This window comes from Protopterus annectens, chromosome 10.part0 (assembly GCF_019279795.1).
Source record: "Protopterus annectens isolate FY-2018-M chromosome 10.part0, PAN1.0, whole genome shotgun sequence".
Taxonomy (NCBI): Eukaryota; Metazoa; Chordata; order Ceratodontiformes; family Protopteridae; genus Protopterus; species Protopterus annectens.
In genome coordinates, this window is record NC_056744.1 from 921,147,406 (window position 1) to 921,164,384 (window position 16,979).

The 16,979-nt window shown below is 43.7% G+C and overlaps 1 protein-coding gene across 4 annotated transcripts in view; it reads left to right on the plus strand.

The window, feature by feature from the left end:
• PTBP2 (polypyrimidine tract binding protein 2) overlaps nucleotides 1-16,979 on the plus strand; it is a 1,270,924-nt gene that overhangs the window by 1,123,261 nt on the left and 130,684 nt on the right. For all 4 annotated transcript variants that reach the window (XM_044085703.1, XM_044085704.1, XM_044085705.1 and 1 more), the window contains exons 11-12: nucleotides 15,569-15,785; nucleotides 15,873-15,950. In XM_044085703.1, coding sequence (XP_043941638.1) covers nucleotides 15,569-15,785; nucleotides 15,873-15,950 — 295 coding nt within the window. The remainder of the gene's footprint in view (nucleotides 1-15,568; nucleotides 15,786-15,872; nucleotides 15,951-16,979) is intronic.

The window sequence follows — 16,979 nt, forward strand, 5'->3', positions numbered from 1 at the left end:
GCAGGAACTGGCCTGCCAAAATTGGTCCTTTCCTGACTCCACAAAATTTCAAAGGGGTAGAAATAGACGTTCCAGAGGCAGAAACCAATCCAGAGGAGGTGCCTACAGAGGACGACAGTGGCAAGGTAACAACAGAGGCACAGACACAGCCACTGCCACTACATCAGCACAACCGCAGTGACTTAATCCTAAATCCGCCTACCAGGGAACAAATAGCAGCCCCTCTAGGCGGAAAGTTAACCTTATTTTCAAAGAACTGGCACTACATAACAAAAGACAAGTGGATTTTACAAACCATAGATCAAGGTTACGGTTTCACTTCCACACTTTACCAGTCAAAAGGGGAATGCCAAATCTACCTCCAAATCAAAAAACAGAGGCTCTACGCCAGATAATGGAGTTAGGAAACATGAGAGCTGTGGAAAGAGTGCCAACAGCAGAACAAGGAAAGGGGTTCTACTCCAGACTATTCCTAGTTCCAAGAAAGGAAAAAAGTTGGAGACCAATTCTCGACCTGTCCACCTTAAATACATATATCATTGTCCCAAAATTCAAAATGCTGACCCTACAGCAACTTCTTCCCATGCTGGGCAAGGAGTCTTGGCTGGTAACTCTAGATCTCAAGGAGGCATACCTGCACGTCCCCATCCGACCAATCTGCAGAAGATACCTCAGATTTCTTGCAGGATCAGAGCACTATCAATTCTCAGCATTGCCCTTTGGCTTATCTACTGCCCAGAGTATTCACAAAATGCCTGGCATCAGTAATCGCCATTGCAGACTACAGGAATTCAAATTTACCCATACCTGGACGACTGCCTGCTACAAGGGGACAACAAAAGCAAGCTGACAACAGATTTACAAAGGGTCATTTACTTGCTACAAGGACTGGGATACACAGTCAATTTACAAAAGTCAAGACTGATACCATCCCAAACAAGGACTTTCTTGGGCGCGGAATTGGACACAGTACAACAAATGGCATTCCTGACTACAGAAAAACAAAAGAACTTCCTCTTTACTTCTTGGCACTAACAAAGCTGAACAAGTTAACAGCAAGAAAAGTTCTACAGGCCTTGGGCTTCATGGCATCATGCATAATCTTGGTCCCATTTGCCAGACTACATATGAGGAAACTACAGTGGTACCTAAAGAATTTATGGTCCCAACACAGACACAGTCTAGAAACAGAAATCCCACTAATTCCATGCTTAAAACAGGAGTTCCTATGGTGGGCTCAGGCATGCCAGTCAAACCCAGGCCTACCCTTTCGCAGATGTCAACCAAGCCAGACCATCACAACAGACGCTTCAGACCTAGGATGGGGGCCCACATGCTGGACAAATGCGTGCAAGGATTGTGGACACAGGATCAACTTCACCTGCACATCAATCTAAAAGAAATGCTGGCAGTAAAACTGGCAATCCAAAAGTTCAAACCATTTCTCAAAGAGGGCCAGTTGATGATAAGGACAGACAACACCACAGTCATGTGGTACATCAACAAACAGGAGGCACTCATTCATACCCCTATGCAGAATGACCTTGGAGCTGTGGACCCTGGCACTCAGCTACAACATTCAGTTACAGGCAATATTTGTACCAGGGAAAGACAATACTCTGGCAGACATATTAAGCAGAACCACTTCGGATGCCCACGAATGGAAGCTGCACCCGGACATCTTCAAGACCATCTCGAAGAAATGGGGAATGCCACAGATAGACCTATTTGCATCACCTCTCAATTACCACCTCAAAAAATTCTGCACAAGGACATTCCACCCACTAGCATGGAAAGTGGACTCACTCTCCTTCAACTGGAAAGGCCTAACAGCATATGCATTCCCACCTCTTCCTTTGATACACAAGGTACTGCTAAAAATAAGGGAAGAACGTCCAAGGATAATCCTGATAGCTCCAAACTGGCCAAGACAACACTGGTACCCACTACTGAAGAGCATGTCTCGGAACAATATGTGGCCAATACCACTGATGCATTTGATGTTAACTCAGAACAACTACAGCATCATACATCCAAACCTAAAAACGCTGCAACTGACTGCATGGAACATCACATAGCAGCAGCTAATCCAGAACTTTCCCAAAGAGTTAGACATTATTCTTGAAGCACGCAGACCTTCAACAAGAAGGAACTATGCTGGAAAATGGAAAAGGTTTGTCATTTGGAGTACGGAAAGAGGAAAAGATGTGTCAAACATAGATATACCTAACATTCTGGAGTATCTGGCGAACTTCTTCATTCAGGCCTGTCCTACTCCTCCATCAAGATACATGCATCAGCTATTTCAGCAGAATACAGCTTTGATCCACCTGTTTTTTCGCACCCTTTGCTCAGGCAGTTCCTCAGAGGAATCAAGAATGTAAAACCTCCAAGGAAACCACCATTACCAGCTTGGGATTTAAACTTTGTGCTAGAAAAGTTGACACTATCACCCTTTGAACCAGCAGCAACAGCAGACCTACAACACCTGTCATGGAAAACTGCTTTCCTACTGGCAATTACTTCAGCAAGGAGGGTTTCAGAACTACAGGCCTTAATGGCAGTGCAACCCTTCCTAATCTTCCACCAAGATAGTGTCCTTGAGGACTAATCCAACATTTATGCCCAAGGTGGTATCCAGAGTGTCTTTAAACCAGGCAATCCACCTACCTACCTTCTTTCCCAACCCACAAAACAGAGGGGAAAGAATACTGCATACCTTGGATGTACATAGACAGCTACGCTACTACTTGGACAGAACAAAAATAGCAGAAAGACTGACCAACTCTTTGTAGCCTATGCAGCAGGAAGGGAAGGAAAAGCTATTTCCAAACAGACAATCTCCAAATGGATAGGAAATTGCATACGATACTGTTACTCCTTCCATGGAAAACCAATTCCACAGAACATAAGACCTCATTCTACAAGGGCAACAGCCACTACCACAGCCTTCTTACGAGGAGTGGCAACCAAAGACATTATTGAGGCGGCTACTTGGACCTCCGTGCATACATTTGCCAAGCATTATAATTTGCCTCTTTATTCCAGATCCCGAGCAGGGTTTGCCACTGCTGTACTGCAAGGGATCCTAAACACACCATAATCTACTTTTATCCTCCTCCCCTAGTTGGCTATGGTATTCTACCCACTTGTTATGACTGCAGATGCATCCATGAAGGACATAGTACAGTTTTGTACCTACCATAAATGTAGATGTCCGAACTGGATAGCATCTGCAGTCAGGATTACCCTCCCTCCTTCCCCTCTGTGGTACTCCTAGGGTGTTTACCTTTCTAATAGCTAGCTGTTGGGGGAGTCTTTTATGGTGTATTTGTTTGTATATATGTACATACATGCTTATTGTTGTGTTTACCTCTATCTATTTGGAAACATTGGCATCTATCCAAATTTTAGCCTGCAAGAGGGCTACTGGCATCTGGGGCAAGAAACACTGAGGAAAATGGCGTCGGCTGATGCTTTTATACCCGAAGACGACCAGAGATGACGTCGGGTGGAGTGCGACATCAGCCGAAGCCGGACCCGGACTTTGGAATCCGGCCGACTGCAGGGCTGTCTGACGACAGGACAACCCACTTGTTATGACTGCAGATGCTATCCAGTTCGGACATCTACATTTATGGTAGGTACAAAACTGTACTTTTCAGTCCCAAGGTACACACAAGACTAAGCAGTGGGGGGTTTCCGCAACCAAATCTGGAAGTAGTAAGACTCCACCCTATGGAAAACTGTCTCAGTGACTTGCTTTTAAAACTTCCAAGCACTTCCCACCCGAATGCTCCTTTAGGTGGAAAGATTGGTCTGCTGGCCAAAAACTGGGAAATCATTACCCAGGACAAATGGGTTTTAAATAGTGTCCCAAGGATACAGATTTCACTTCCACATGACACCAAGCGGGTGGCCATATCTACCCCCAAATCAGTGGGCAGAGGCCCAAAATCAAGTACTCTCTCTCTTAAACCATAGGAGCATTCATTTGGTAACAGAAGAGGAAAAGGGACAAGGTTTCTATTTGAGACTTTTCTTGGTACCCAGAAAAGGCAGTAGATGGCGTCCTATTCTGGACCTTTCTACTCTAAATACCGTTCTCGTGATTCCAAAATTCAAAATGCTGACTCTTCACCAGCTACTTCATATGCTTGGAAAAGATGCATGGTTGGCAACACTAGACTTAAAGAAGAATACCAGCACATCCCTATCAGGGAGTCTTGCAGAAGATACCTTCGCTTCAAAGCAGGCTACATGCACTGTCAGTTCTCTGCACTGCCCTTTGGCTTATCTACTGCACCCAGGGTATTCACAAAGTGCCTGGCTCCAGTCATTGCATTTTGCAGGCAAAGAAATATTCAAATATACCCATACCTGGATGATTGTCTAATTCAGGCAGAAAGCCTGGACATTCTTTTGAATCATCTGGCCTTTGTTTAAAGGGTACTGACTTGTCTGGGGTTCACCATAAATGAAAAGAAATCACACCTGGTACCCTGTCAACAAATTATATTCCCGGGAGCAAGCTTGACTACAACTTCCCAGATGGCTTTCCTCACGCCAGAGAAATGGATTCATTTGACAACCTACTTCAAACAAGTGGCCACAAAAACCCAGCTATCTGCAAGGCAAATACTGCAAGCCTTGGGGTTCATGGCCTCCTGCATTTCTTCTAATTCCATATGCAAGGATGCATATGAGGAAACTACAATGGTATCTCAAAAGTCCATGGTGTCAACATTCACAGGATCTAGAAGCAATGATTCCTATCATACCTTGCCTACGCCTAGAGTTCCTTTGGTGGGCAGAGGCCTGCCACCAAAACAGGGAACTACCATTCACATCACCCCCTGCCACCCAAATCTCAACAAAGTCATGAGACTATGTATATGGGGGGGGGGGGTTCTCAACTGGCAGGGATGTTCATTCCGGGCAGATGGAACCCAAGTCAAATGCACCTACACATAAACCAAAAAGAAAGAATTTGTTGTACAACCTTCAAGGACCACATTCTTCCAGGACAACTAATGGTAAAGACTGACAACACCACTGTCATGTGGTACATAAACTAGCAGGAGGGTACACATTCTTCCCCCCTCTGCAGACTAGCCATGGCATTGTGGAACACAGCCTTGAGCTACCAAGTGAATCTACAAGCTCAGTTCCTGCCAGAAAAACTAAATACACTGGCAGACGGACTAAGCAGAAACCTGATGGACCCATACTAGTGGAAATTGGAACAAAGTATTTTCAACATGTTGACAAGCAAATGGGGGAGCTCAGATATAGACCTGTTTGCCTCCCCCCAGAACCATCAACTGGACAGATTTTGCAAAAGGATTCCCCACAAGCTAGCTTGGAAAGTGGATGGCCCTATCCTTCAGCTGGAAAAACCTATCAGTTTATGCCTTTCTTCCTCTGCTCCCCAAGGTACTACTAAAGATCAAACAGGACAAGCCAAGGATGATTTTAACTGCACCAGACTGGTCTCTCCAACATTGGTACCCACTCTTGCGCAGTGTGTCATGCTTGGCTCCATGGCACCTGCCTCAGACTCCTTCCCTCTTGTCTCAGCAGGAGAGACCAGATTCTGCACCCTCAGCTGCAAACCCTGAACCTAGCAGCCTGGCTAAGTACCTAATCTCTCCTTTACCATCCCTCAGTAAATCTGCGATGGATATAATTTTTAGAGACAAGGAGGCCTAGTACTAGAAAATCTTATGCTGCAAAATGGAAAAGATTTTGTGCCTGGAACCAGTCTCAAGGAATGAATGCAGCAGTGCCCAATTTACCTCCGATACTACAATACTTGACTGAGATTCTTCATAAGGGCCTGTCCTTTTCCTCCAAAATTCATGCTTCAGCCATTTCAGCTCATTATAGCACAGAGCCTCTCCTCTTCTCTCACCCACTGCTCAAGCAGTTCCTCAGAGGGGCAAAAAATTTAAGCCCACCCAGGAGAGCTCCAACTCCAGCCTTGGATCTTAACTTTGTCTTGGAAAAACTCACTCTTCCTCCTTTCGTGCCAGCTGCTACTGCAGATTTAAAATTTCTTTCCTGGAAAACAGCTTTCCTTCTAGCAATCACTTCTGCAAGAAGGGTATCTGAATTACTGGCCCTTATGGCGGTAGAACCTTTCATCTTTCATCCGGACAGGGTGTCCCTCAGAACCAATCCCTCCTTCATGCCCAAGGTGGTATCCAGTGTAGCTCTTAATCAGTCCATTCATTTGCCTACCTTCTTTCCTAACCCACAGAACAAAGGGGAACGGATACTGCACTCTTTAGATGTGCACAGACAGTTTAGATTCTACTTGGACAGGACTAAACCTCAAAGGAAATCTAAACTGCTGCTGTTGGCATTTGCTGCAGGGACAGAGGGAAAAGCTATTTCAAAACAAACCATTTCAAAATGGATAGGCCACTACATTCATTTCTGCTATAAGCACCATGGAAAACCTAGCCCATATGACATCAGACGCCATTCAACTAGGACTGCATCTCCCTCTACAGCCTTTCCCGGGGTCGTCCCTACTATGGACATCCTAGAAGCTGCTACCTGGAGTTCTGTACATACTTTCACCAAGCGTTATCATTTGCCAATTTTCTCTAAATCCAGAGCTGGTTTTACCACTGCAGTCTTGCAGGGCCTTATAGCTGGTCCTAATTCTATCTAAATTCCTCCTCCCAACCTTAGCTTTGGGAATCTACCCAAATGTAATGACTGCAACAATGAAACACGAAGAAGATAGTATAGTTGTGTACACTTACCATAAATTTAGATGTGCGAGTGTATTCACTGTTGCAATCCTGGTTACCCTCCCTCCAGCCTCCTTTCTTCTTTTGGCTGTACCTCTACTCTCACTTACTATGCTCACAAAGCTTTTTGGTGTATTTGCTTTTTTGTTGGAGGCATATCCTTGTATTTATAGATTTAATTGTTTCCCATTAGGGGGGCACCTGACATCTGGGGCAAAAAAAGCTGATGTAATGGCATTGGCTGCATGTTTTATACCCCTGACGACCTGAAGTCATGGAGGAATGGACAGCAACCGATGCAGGACCCAAGACTTTAATCAGGTCGACTGAGGGCTACTGCAAGCAGATAACCCAAATGTAACGACTGCAACAGTGAATACACTTGAACATCTACATTTATGATGTGTACACAACTGTACTTTGTGTAGAATCTTACCATAATAGTAGTTGTCCTTCACTTCACTGTTGCAGTATTCGCTCCCTCCCTCCTACCTCTTCTGCTCCACTCTCTTCCTTTTAGACCTCCTGGATGCACGTTTCTTCTCCTTCCTAGGACTTGTGTCTCCTGGGGCTTTCCAGTTGTGAGATATGTACATCAGTATGTCACATTTATGCCATACTCCTTGAGTGGGGAACATACGTGTGGCATATGACATCTGTAAAAACCTAAGGCTTTTGTATATTGGCCGAACATTGGGCTGTCCTTGGCAGAGAGTCCCTTTAGTAAAGAATGCTGCAACTGTGAAGAGAAGGGCATCTACTGTTATGGTAAGATTTTACACAACTGTACCTTCAGGCTGTTTTGTGTAGGAAATCAGATCTGATCTTTTACAAGAACATGGTGTCCCTTGGGACAAATCAGCAGTTCTTCCTGAAGGCAGCTTTTCAGGCTTCCCTAAACCAGACAGATGTTCATCGTGTTATACTGCTGCAGTCATCACACTTGGGTTATCCTGCCGTCAGGCGGTCCCGCAGTCGGCCGAATCCCAAAGTCTTGGTCCGGCGTCGGTTGTCGTCGCTTCTTCCCTGACGTCAGTGCGACAGGGGGATAAAAGAGGCAGCCGACGCCATTTTCTTCAGTCTTTCTTGCCGCGCAGTGCCCAAAGCAGAAGCAGTTCGCAAGTGCCGGTCGGCTAGCTCCTGAGATTTTCGAATCGAATTTCAGCCCGAAATCTTCTCTAAAGCTAAGTACCCCGTTGGGGAAACTTTTCTTGCCTCAGACCGATGTCAGACAAAGTTAATAATTGCATTTCTTGTGGGAAGCAAATACCTCATAAGGATTTTCATTCTTATTGTATTCCTTACCTAGGCCCAGACCACGACGTCTCTGGTTGTCGTTTTTGTGCTAGGTTCAACAAACGTACAATCAAGCGTCGGGCAGATTTCGCCCGACATTATTTTGGCAGAAAATTTAATTATAGCATGTCGTTGGAGCAACCGACATCAGCAATGATTAAAAAACACAAGGATAAGGACAGGCAGCCAAGGCCAAAACCAGATACCCAGGCCTCAGCAAGGCCTGCCGCCGGTTCTCCAGTTTTCAGCGAGGCGCCTCCGCAGCCCCTGACTACCACTGATTTAGAAATTCTGACGGCCTCCCAGACCGAATCAGCTGGGCCTCAGGAGCCGGTTCCATCTCACCCCTCGAACGCCAACCCTGACGGTGATCCGGAGATTTTGGACAGGCCTTCGGTTTCTGAAGGTGTCTTCAAACCGACAACTATCTCTATTAAGTCTTATGCTAAACTTAAAGCCCCCTTAAAAGTTAGGAAACTGGGTCCACAAACCCCCCCACAGGCCCCTATGCCTAAAAGACAGATGCTTAAGATGGCTGAGGATTTAATTACCCTTATCAGGGGTTCACAACCCCCTCCTGACAAAAGGCCTAGACTGGAGGAAGATTATCCTTCCTCTGATCAAGCATCCTTTTCCTCCGCTAACTCTGAGGACCAGGATTATTCCTTCCCTCCTTATGAAGACTCAGATGCTGAAGAGTCCATTCCCTCTGTCCCCCCCCCCTGAAGACTACTCTTTTGGGGAAACTTTACACACCATGAGGGAACACTTCCACTGGGAAGGCCAAGATTACTCTGACTCTAAGAAAAGACTCTGTGAGTTTCTTCTTCTTACACAGCATAGACCCCTTGCAATTCCTCCAGTTTTAGACATTTTGGATGATGTTTACACCAGATCTAGTCTAAACCCAGATTCCTTACCTCCTGCACCAGCTAAACCAGACAGATACTACCGAGTTCCTGATTCTCATAAGTTTCTATATAAAAGCCCTGTTGCAGACCCCAAAACCATTTCCCAGGGTCCCAAAGGGGTTAAGGCCTCTACTGCTAAGAATCCACTACCTTCTGAAAGAGATTCCAGAGCATTAGAAAGATGGGGAAGAAAGTGTATACGTCTGCCACTTTGGCCATGAGGGCCTTAAACTGCCAATTCCACATGCTAAAATACCAGCAGTACTTGATTACACAGTTAAAGCAGAAAATGATCCCTCAGACAGATCAACCTGATTTCAAAGAGATGCAGGATTTGCTGCATGCAGCAGAACAGGTGGGAAAGCATACCTTACAGTGTGGTTTTGATTCATTGGAAGCCTCATGTAGAGCAGCTGTCACAGGATCTGTAATACATAGACATGCTTGGCTAAAAGAGCAAGCCTTACCAGAATATGTCAAAGCAAAGTTATTGGATGCTCCATTGCAGAAAGATGTGTTATTTGGTGTCAAAGCAGAGGAAGTTTTAAAGAAAATGGAAGAAAAGGCAACATCTATGCAGACAGTTAAAGATTTTTTACAGGTACAACCTCCTCGTTTCAGCAGAAACTTGCCATCAAAAAACTGGTCCTTTCCTGCATCAGACAGACCCCAAAGGGGTAGGTACAGACGTCCAAGGGGCAGAGGCCAGCCACAAGGTTCTTTCAGGCCTAGATAATGGCATACAACAACTCAGAGGTGGAGATGAACGATCTCAACCCTCCAGGAAACAAACACAATGACTTCCCTCTTCGCCTGCCAAGCAAAATTACCCTGGCAGCACCTTTGGGAGGAAAACTGGCTCTATTTCCACAAAATTGGCACATCATAACAAAGGACAAATGGGTTCTGGATATTATTACCCGAGGCTACAGATTTCATTTTCACACTTTACCACGGATGAGAGGCATGCCAAATCTGCCTCCAAACCAATGGGCAGAGGCACAAACGCAAATTTCAGCTCTCATGGATATGAAAACAATTCAAAAGGTACCTACAAAGGAGCAAGGTCAAGGTTTTTACTCAAGACTATTTCTAGTACCAAGAAAGGACAAAGCCTGGAGACCCATTTTAGACCTCTCAATTCTAAACACATACCTGGAGGTACCCAAATTCAAAATGCTCACACTACAGCAGCTTCTTCCCATGCTGGGCAAGGAGTCTTGGCTGGTAACGTTGGACCTCAGAGGCATACCTGCATGTCCCTATCAGACAAGATTTCAGAAGATACCTCAGATTTTTGGCATGTACAACGCATCATCAATTCTCTGCATTGCCCCTTGGCTTATCTACTGCGCCCAGAGTATTTACGAAATGCCTGGCATCAGTAATTGCATACTGCAGACAACGAGGAATACGAATTTATCCATATCTGGACGACTGCCTGATCCAAGCGGACAGCAAGTCCATTCTATTACAGCATCTGGCATTTGTAACAAAGCTGCTAAGTTGCGTAGGGGACACAGTAAACAAAAAGAAGTCAAAGCTAATACCCTCACAAAACATAATATTCCTGGGTGCCAGCTTAAATACGACGGTCCAGATGGCTTATCTCACGCCAGACAAACAAAAATAACTGACTCAATACTTCAAAAAGATGGCAACTTTTACCCAGCTCACTGCAAGGAAAATCCTGCAGGCATTGGGGTTCATGGCATCCTGCATTCAACTAATTCCACATGCAAAGCTGCATATGAGGAAATTACAATGGTACCTGAAAAGTGTATGGACTCAACACAGGCACAGCCTCGAAACAAGTATACCTCTCATTCCCTGCCTTCAAAAAGTTCCTATGGTGGGCTCAAGCATGTCAAATAAACAAGGGTCTTCCTTTTGTCTTACCTCCAGCAAACCAAACTATGACAACAGATTCTTCAGACTACGCCTGGGGAGCACACATGGCAGGACAGTGCATACAGGCCAAATGGTCTGCAAAACAAATGCATCTACACATCAACCAAAAGGAGATGCTAGCTGTGCAAAATGCACTGACAGCCTTCAAGGACCTCTTGCATCCAGGACAACTACTAATAAGGACAGACAACACCACAGTTATGTGGTACGTAAACAAACTGGGAGGAACACACTCCTACCCTTTATGCAGACAGGCGATGACCTTGTGGAACACAGCATTGACTTACCAAGTACAACTGCAAGCACAATTCCTGCCAGGAAAGGAAAACATATTGGCAGACGAATTAAGCAGAAATTTGGCAGATCCTCTCTAGTGGAGACTACACCCACAAGTATTTTCAATGATAACTCAAAGGTGGGGGACGCCCAGACATAGATCTATTTGCTTCCCCCAACAATTGCCAACTACAAAAATTTTGCACAAGGACTTATCATTCCCTAGCCTGGAAAGTGGATGCCCTATCATTCAGTTGGACAGCATTGACAGTCTATGCCTTCCCACCACTACCTCTCTTGACCAAGGTGTCACTGAAAGTCAGATCAGAGAGACCACAAATGATCCTCATTGCTCCGGACTGGCCACGTCAGCACTGGTACCCATTACTAAGGACCTTGACTCACAGCCCTCCATGGATCTTGCCTCAATTCCCACTTCTGTTGACTCAGCAAAACTCTCAGATCCTTCACAGTCAGCTCAGGACTTTAAACTTAGCTGCATGGAGAATACCTTGAATTATCAATCAGCACTTCTCTCAAAGGACGTCCTGAATGTCATTTTGGAGGCCAGGAGGCCCAGCACCAGAAAAACTTACTCAGACAAATGGAAAAGATTTTGTGCATGGAACCAGGCTAAAGGCCAAAATCCTTGGATACCAAGCATTTCTCAAATACTGCAATACTTAACTGAGATGCTACACAAAGGCCTTTCTTTCTCATCCATTAAGATCCATGCTTCAGCCATTTCAGCTCAATATAATAGGGATCCTCCCATATTCTCACACCCTTTTTACTAAGGCATTTTCTCAGAGGGGCTAAGAATATAAGACCCCCCAGAAAACCCCCAATGCCAGCTTGGGACCTCAGTTTTGTTTTAGAAAAATGAACACTGCCTCCTTTCGAACCAGCCTTCTCAGCAGAACTACAATACTTGTCATGGAAAACAGCTCTGTTGCTGGCTATCACCTCAGCGCGCAGGGTCTCAGAACTACAAGCACTTATGGCAGTGGAACCTTTCATCATTTTCCATCAGGACAGAGTCTCTTTACGAACTAACCCTACCTTTATGCCAAAGGTAGTATCCAGTGTGGCTTTGAATCGGACCATTCATTTACCCACCTTTTATCCAAACCCCCAGAATAAAGGAGAAAGACTCCTTCACAGGCAGCTGCTTTACTATTTGGATAAGACAAAGACCTTCAGAAAAACTGACCAACTCTTTGTATCCTATGCTGCAGGTTCACAAGGAAAGGCTATTTCAAAACAGACCATCTCCAAATGGATAGCACATTGTATCCGCTTTTGCTACTCGCACCATGGGAAAGCAGTGCCTGTTAATGTTAGGTCCCATTCTACCAGGGCAACAGCAACCTCAGCAGCCTTTCTCAGGGGGGTTCCAAGCAAGGACATTCTGGAGGCAGCTACTTGGAGTTCAGTGCACACCTTTACCAAGCACTACCACCTTCCATTATACTCAAAAAACAGAGCTGGTTTTGCCACTGCAGTTCTGCAGGGCATCCTAGCTTCACCTAACCCAGTTTAGTACCAGCCACCCATCCATAGCTTTGGGATTCAACCCAAGTGTGATGACTGCAGCTGTATAACATGATGAACATGGTACAGTTTTGTACCTACCATAAATGTAGATGTTCGAGTGTATATACTGCTGCAGTCCAGGTTACCCTCCCACCATCCCCTCTACATACCAGGGTGTTAGTTATAACTCCATGTACATCAATCTATTGGATGCATGTCTATATGGTGTATTTGCTAACAGCTAATACTATTGTTTATCTACTAAGGTATTTTTGCATAGTTATTTGTATTGCCTTCCTAGTTGGGGGCACCTGACATCTGGGGCAAGAAAAACTGAAGAAAATGGCATTGGCTGCCTCTTTTATCCCCCTGTCGCACTGACATCAGGGAAGAAGCGACGACAACCGACGCCGGACCAAGACTTTGGGATTCGGCCGACTGCGGGACCTCCTGACGGCAGGATAACCCAAGTGTGATGACTGCAGCAGTATATACACTCGAACATCTACATTTATGGTAGGTACAAAACTGTACTTTTTGAGGAGGGTGCATGAGTTTAGTATGTAGTACAACACATGCTCAGCTCAGTGGATATAGTTTTCCCAGGTGAGGTATGAAGGTCCCCTTCCCACTATGCCCATCATCTCTTGTGCTGCATTGTCCATTTTGTTTCCCAGTGCTGAAAGCATTCATTAGGATGGTTATCAGCACCAGGGTACTTCGTTGGGTTTTCATCGGGTAAAAGTGTCCTGTGTGACAGGGACTGGTCCATCTTTGTCTATCTGTAGGACTTCAGATCAGCAGGGCTGAAAAAGCTTGGCACCTAAAACTTTAGGCCATTTAACTCCACCCCTTATCTTACAGCTCTGTGCACAAATGGACATCAAACTTAAATAATTTTTCAGAGTTTTTTTGGCTGTATGCAAGTGACTGTTGATCAAATGTAACATTTGTCAGTCCTATGGAATTGCATAATTGCTAATGTCCGAGTCTCCATGTAACTGTTAATTTCCTGAACGTGTTAAGAGCTCTTCCAGCATCCTGTGCCAGTTGTGTAGTTTTTGGTGGTCTGGTAGTTTTCAAAGTAGACCAGAGGCTTCTCATAGCTGGCATTCCTCCTAAAAAATATTTCCTTGGCCTTGTTAAATTTATAGATTTTGTTCGCATATGAATAGCTTACAGTACATTCTAATTTTATTCTGTGTAAGGATTTTGGTTTTTTTTTTGTTTTGTTTTTTTTATGTTTGGCCTTCTCACCAGCCTGATGATGTCTTTGGCTTCAGTTGTGGTCAGACATTGTGATGCCGTTATTGTAGTCCTATCGTAGTGTGGTTCTTAGTCTGTACTGGTAATGTTTTAAATGTCATCAAATGTCTTTTCATGAAAGAAATGCCTCCATAGCCTTGTTAATTCTGTAGATGGTGGTCATTATATGTAGATGATTTTGAACTACCATTATGTGGTTCCAGATTAAATTGAACTAGTTCACTATTTGACCCTCTCATCAGTGTGATTTTGAATGTTGTCAGTAATGGCCAAATCTTAGTTGTCTTTTGGGTAACCTTCGAAATGCACAGATGTTGATATTGGACTTTGCTTGTTTTTGCTAACCTAATCTTTTGAGGACAGTTTATTACCACCAACAGCACCTGACATCTTACCATTTGTTCATCTCCTTGTTCACCAGGTCTGCTGGACCTGCTTATCCCCATCCAGGCCAGCAGGGAGATCCAAGATGCTAGTTCACCATCATTATGCTGCAGGGAGTGTGCCATATTACTTACCACTTCACAGCAGCCTTGCTCTGTATGCAGTCACTGCCTTCGGGTGATGCATGAGCATGGCTGGAGTGAGAGGTGATCAGCAGCGGTTGAGATGCACTTACCATCTATCCTATAATGTACTTTCATTTTAAGTTTATCAGTTCTGTACATGACGTCAGTCTGCAGGATGCTACTAAGTAAAAGGATTCCTGTAGGTGTGGTGTTGGCCTGTGCAGTTCCAGATGTGCGGATCCCCTCAGACAGTTTTATTTTTATGTATTTGAAATTAAAATGCGTAGTACAGTGGTAATTGACCAGTTGCATTCTTGGCCTGGAATAAGATTAAAAAAGAAGTACGTTACAAAAAACAAACACAGAGAAATTCAAGATGCAACTAGGTGAAATATGTATGATGTATACAAGATAGCTGTGTAAAGTTATGTCCAAGAGAGAGAAGGTAGGAAATGAGGCGGGTACACTACCTAAATGTACTAGTAACAATTATAACTGTTTTAATATTGAATGAGCCAATTGCACATGTTGCTTCCATTTAGGATTTCACATTCCCTAACATAGCAACTCTAGAGTCTGCATCAACTTTGACAGGCACTTGGTGCAGAACCCACTGTTATGTGGAATGTGTGGGTTCATCCCTGTGTAAGCATTGTTTCCTGTATTGGTTTACGAGCACTCCTAGTTTGTGGATGGATGTTGACAAATGTGATGTCTTTTGATTCACTTTGAGGTGTAGTCATATATTTTGTTTCCTTTGTGTTTAACAAGTGCTTGATCCATCCTCATTGCAGGTGCTTTCCATGGTGTCCAGTGACTTGTAGAGATTTTCCTGCATAACAGTGCATGAGTACCTGCTTAAAAGTGTTCCATTTTAATGTTTTCCAGCACCTGTGTTGCACCTTAGCCTGCATAGTTTTTATGTTATAGTTTTATGGTGGGTTTCCTTCCATGCAAGTCACAAAGGTGATATTAACTGTGAGTTGCACTGTAAATTTCCATTCAGAAAATGCATTTGTTTGATTTTGTTAAACCTTGGTTGAATTATTTTAATGATATGTCAGTGCTAGGTTTAAAAAAATAGTTTTTTCTATTTCAGCCATGAGTCACCTCAATGGACAAAAAATGTATGGAAAAATCATTCGTGTAACCCTGTCCAAACACCAGGCTGTACAGTTACCTCGTGAGGGTCTTGATGATCAGGGACTGACAAAAGATTTTGGTAATTCACCACTGCATCGTTTTAAGAAGCCGGGCTCAAAGAACTTCCAAAATATATTCCCACCCTCTGCCACACTTCATCTGTCAAATATTCCGTGAGTAAATATTATTATGTTATGTTATGTTTTACATGTATGTTTTTCGGTAAGAGTGAGCTTTTGTTTACTTTATTTATTTTAAAGGTCATCCATATCAGAAGAGGAACTTCGAACACTGTTTTCCAATTCTGGTGGTATTGTGAAGGCATTCAAATTTTTCCAGTAAGTTTCGTCATTGTTTTTGAAGTTGTTACATTCTAAGACTGATGTGGAAGAAACCTTAGTAGTCCAAGAAGCAAGAATTGGCAGTTAAAAACAGGGCACACAGTCCTGTAGCATTCATTCCCTTTGAACTGTCAGCAGTAGCAGTGCTGCTACTTTTATGACTTAATATCTTTTTTGAGAAGAGGGATTTGCATGGCATTTATTTCTTCCAAAAAACTAGAGTTGAGATGCTTTGGCAAATTACATGGTGTTGGATTTACCTGTTATAACAGCACTTAATCTTTTTTTTTTTTTTTTTTTTTTTTTTTTTTTTTTTTTTTGCCACTGGAAACGGATGATTACTTTTAGTTCTTTCCTTTAAAACAGATGTTTTGAAAGCAGAAGTGGACGCACGCATTGTAGGATTCAGGCCCTCTTTTCTTTAGTGTAATTTTCCTAGAGTGCTTGAATTGCAGGTATTACGTTTACTCCTCTTTTAGAGAGGTTGGCAGAGCAGGATTTAATTCTTTGAGCTGATAACAGGGCTTAATTTACCTTCATACTCAAGGCTGACATTTTTTTGACTATGGCCCTATTTAACAGGCGTTTCACTTGTTAAGTCCTGTGGCTAGATAGCATTTTCATCATGCAGCTTGCAAAAACAGTTCATGTTACAAAAACTGGTGTGTTTGTTACACTGACCTTGAATGTGACCTAGCTGATGAAGAAGGTAGTTTTGTTTCTCTTTGGTGATATTCGTCCTGATATACTGTATCAAGAGCCACAGTATGAGGCATTTTCTGACACAAGCTTTTGATTTCCTGCATCTCATTTGAAGATTATCTTGAATAACTAACAGAGCAATTCCAACCCAGCACCCTTTCTTACAAGCTAAGCTTAAGTCCTTATGATATGTTAGACTTACGGGCTGACCAGTCCTCAGCTTTAGTTAAGGATTTAGGGGATGAGTGGAGTAACATCCCCTACTCCTTCCCTTAGAGTGAATTCTGATGTTCTTACAGTGCCCAGTCTTTTATTTCCTATAGA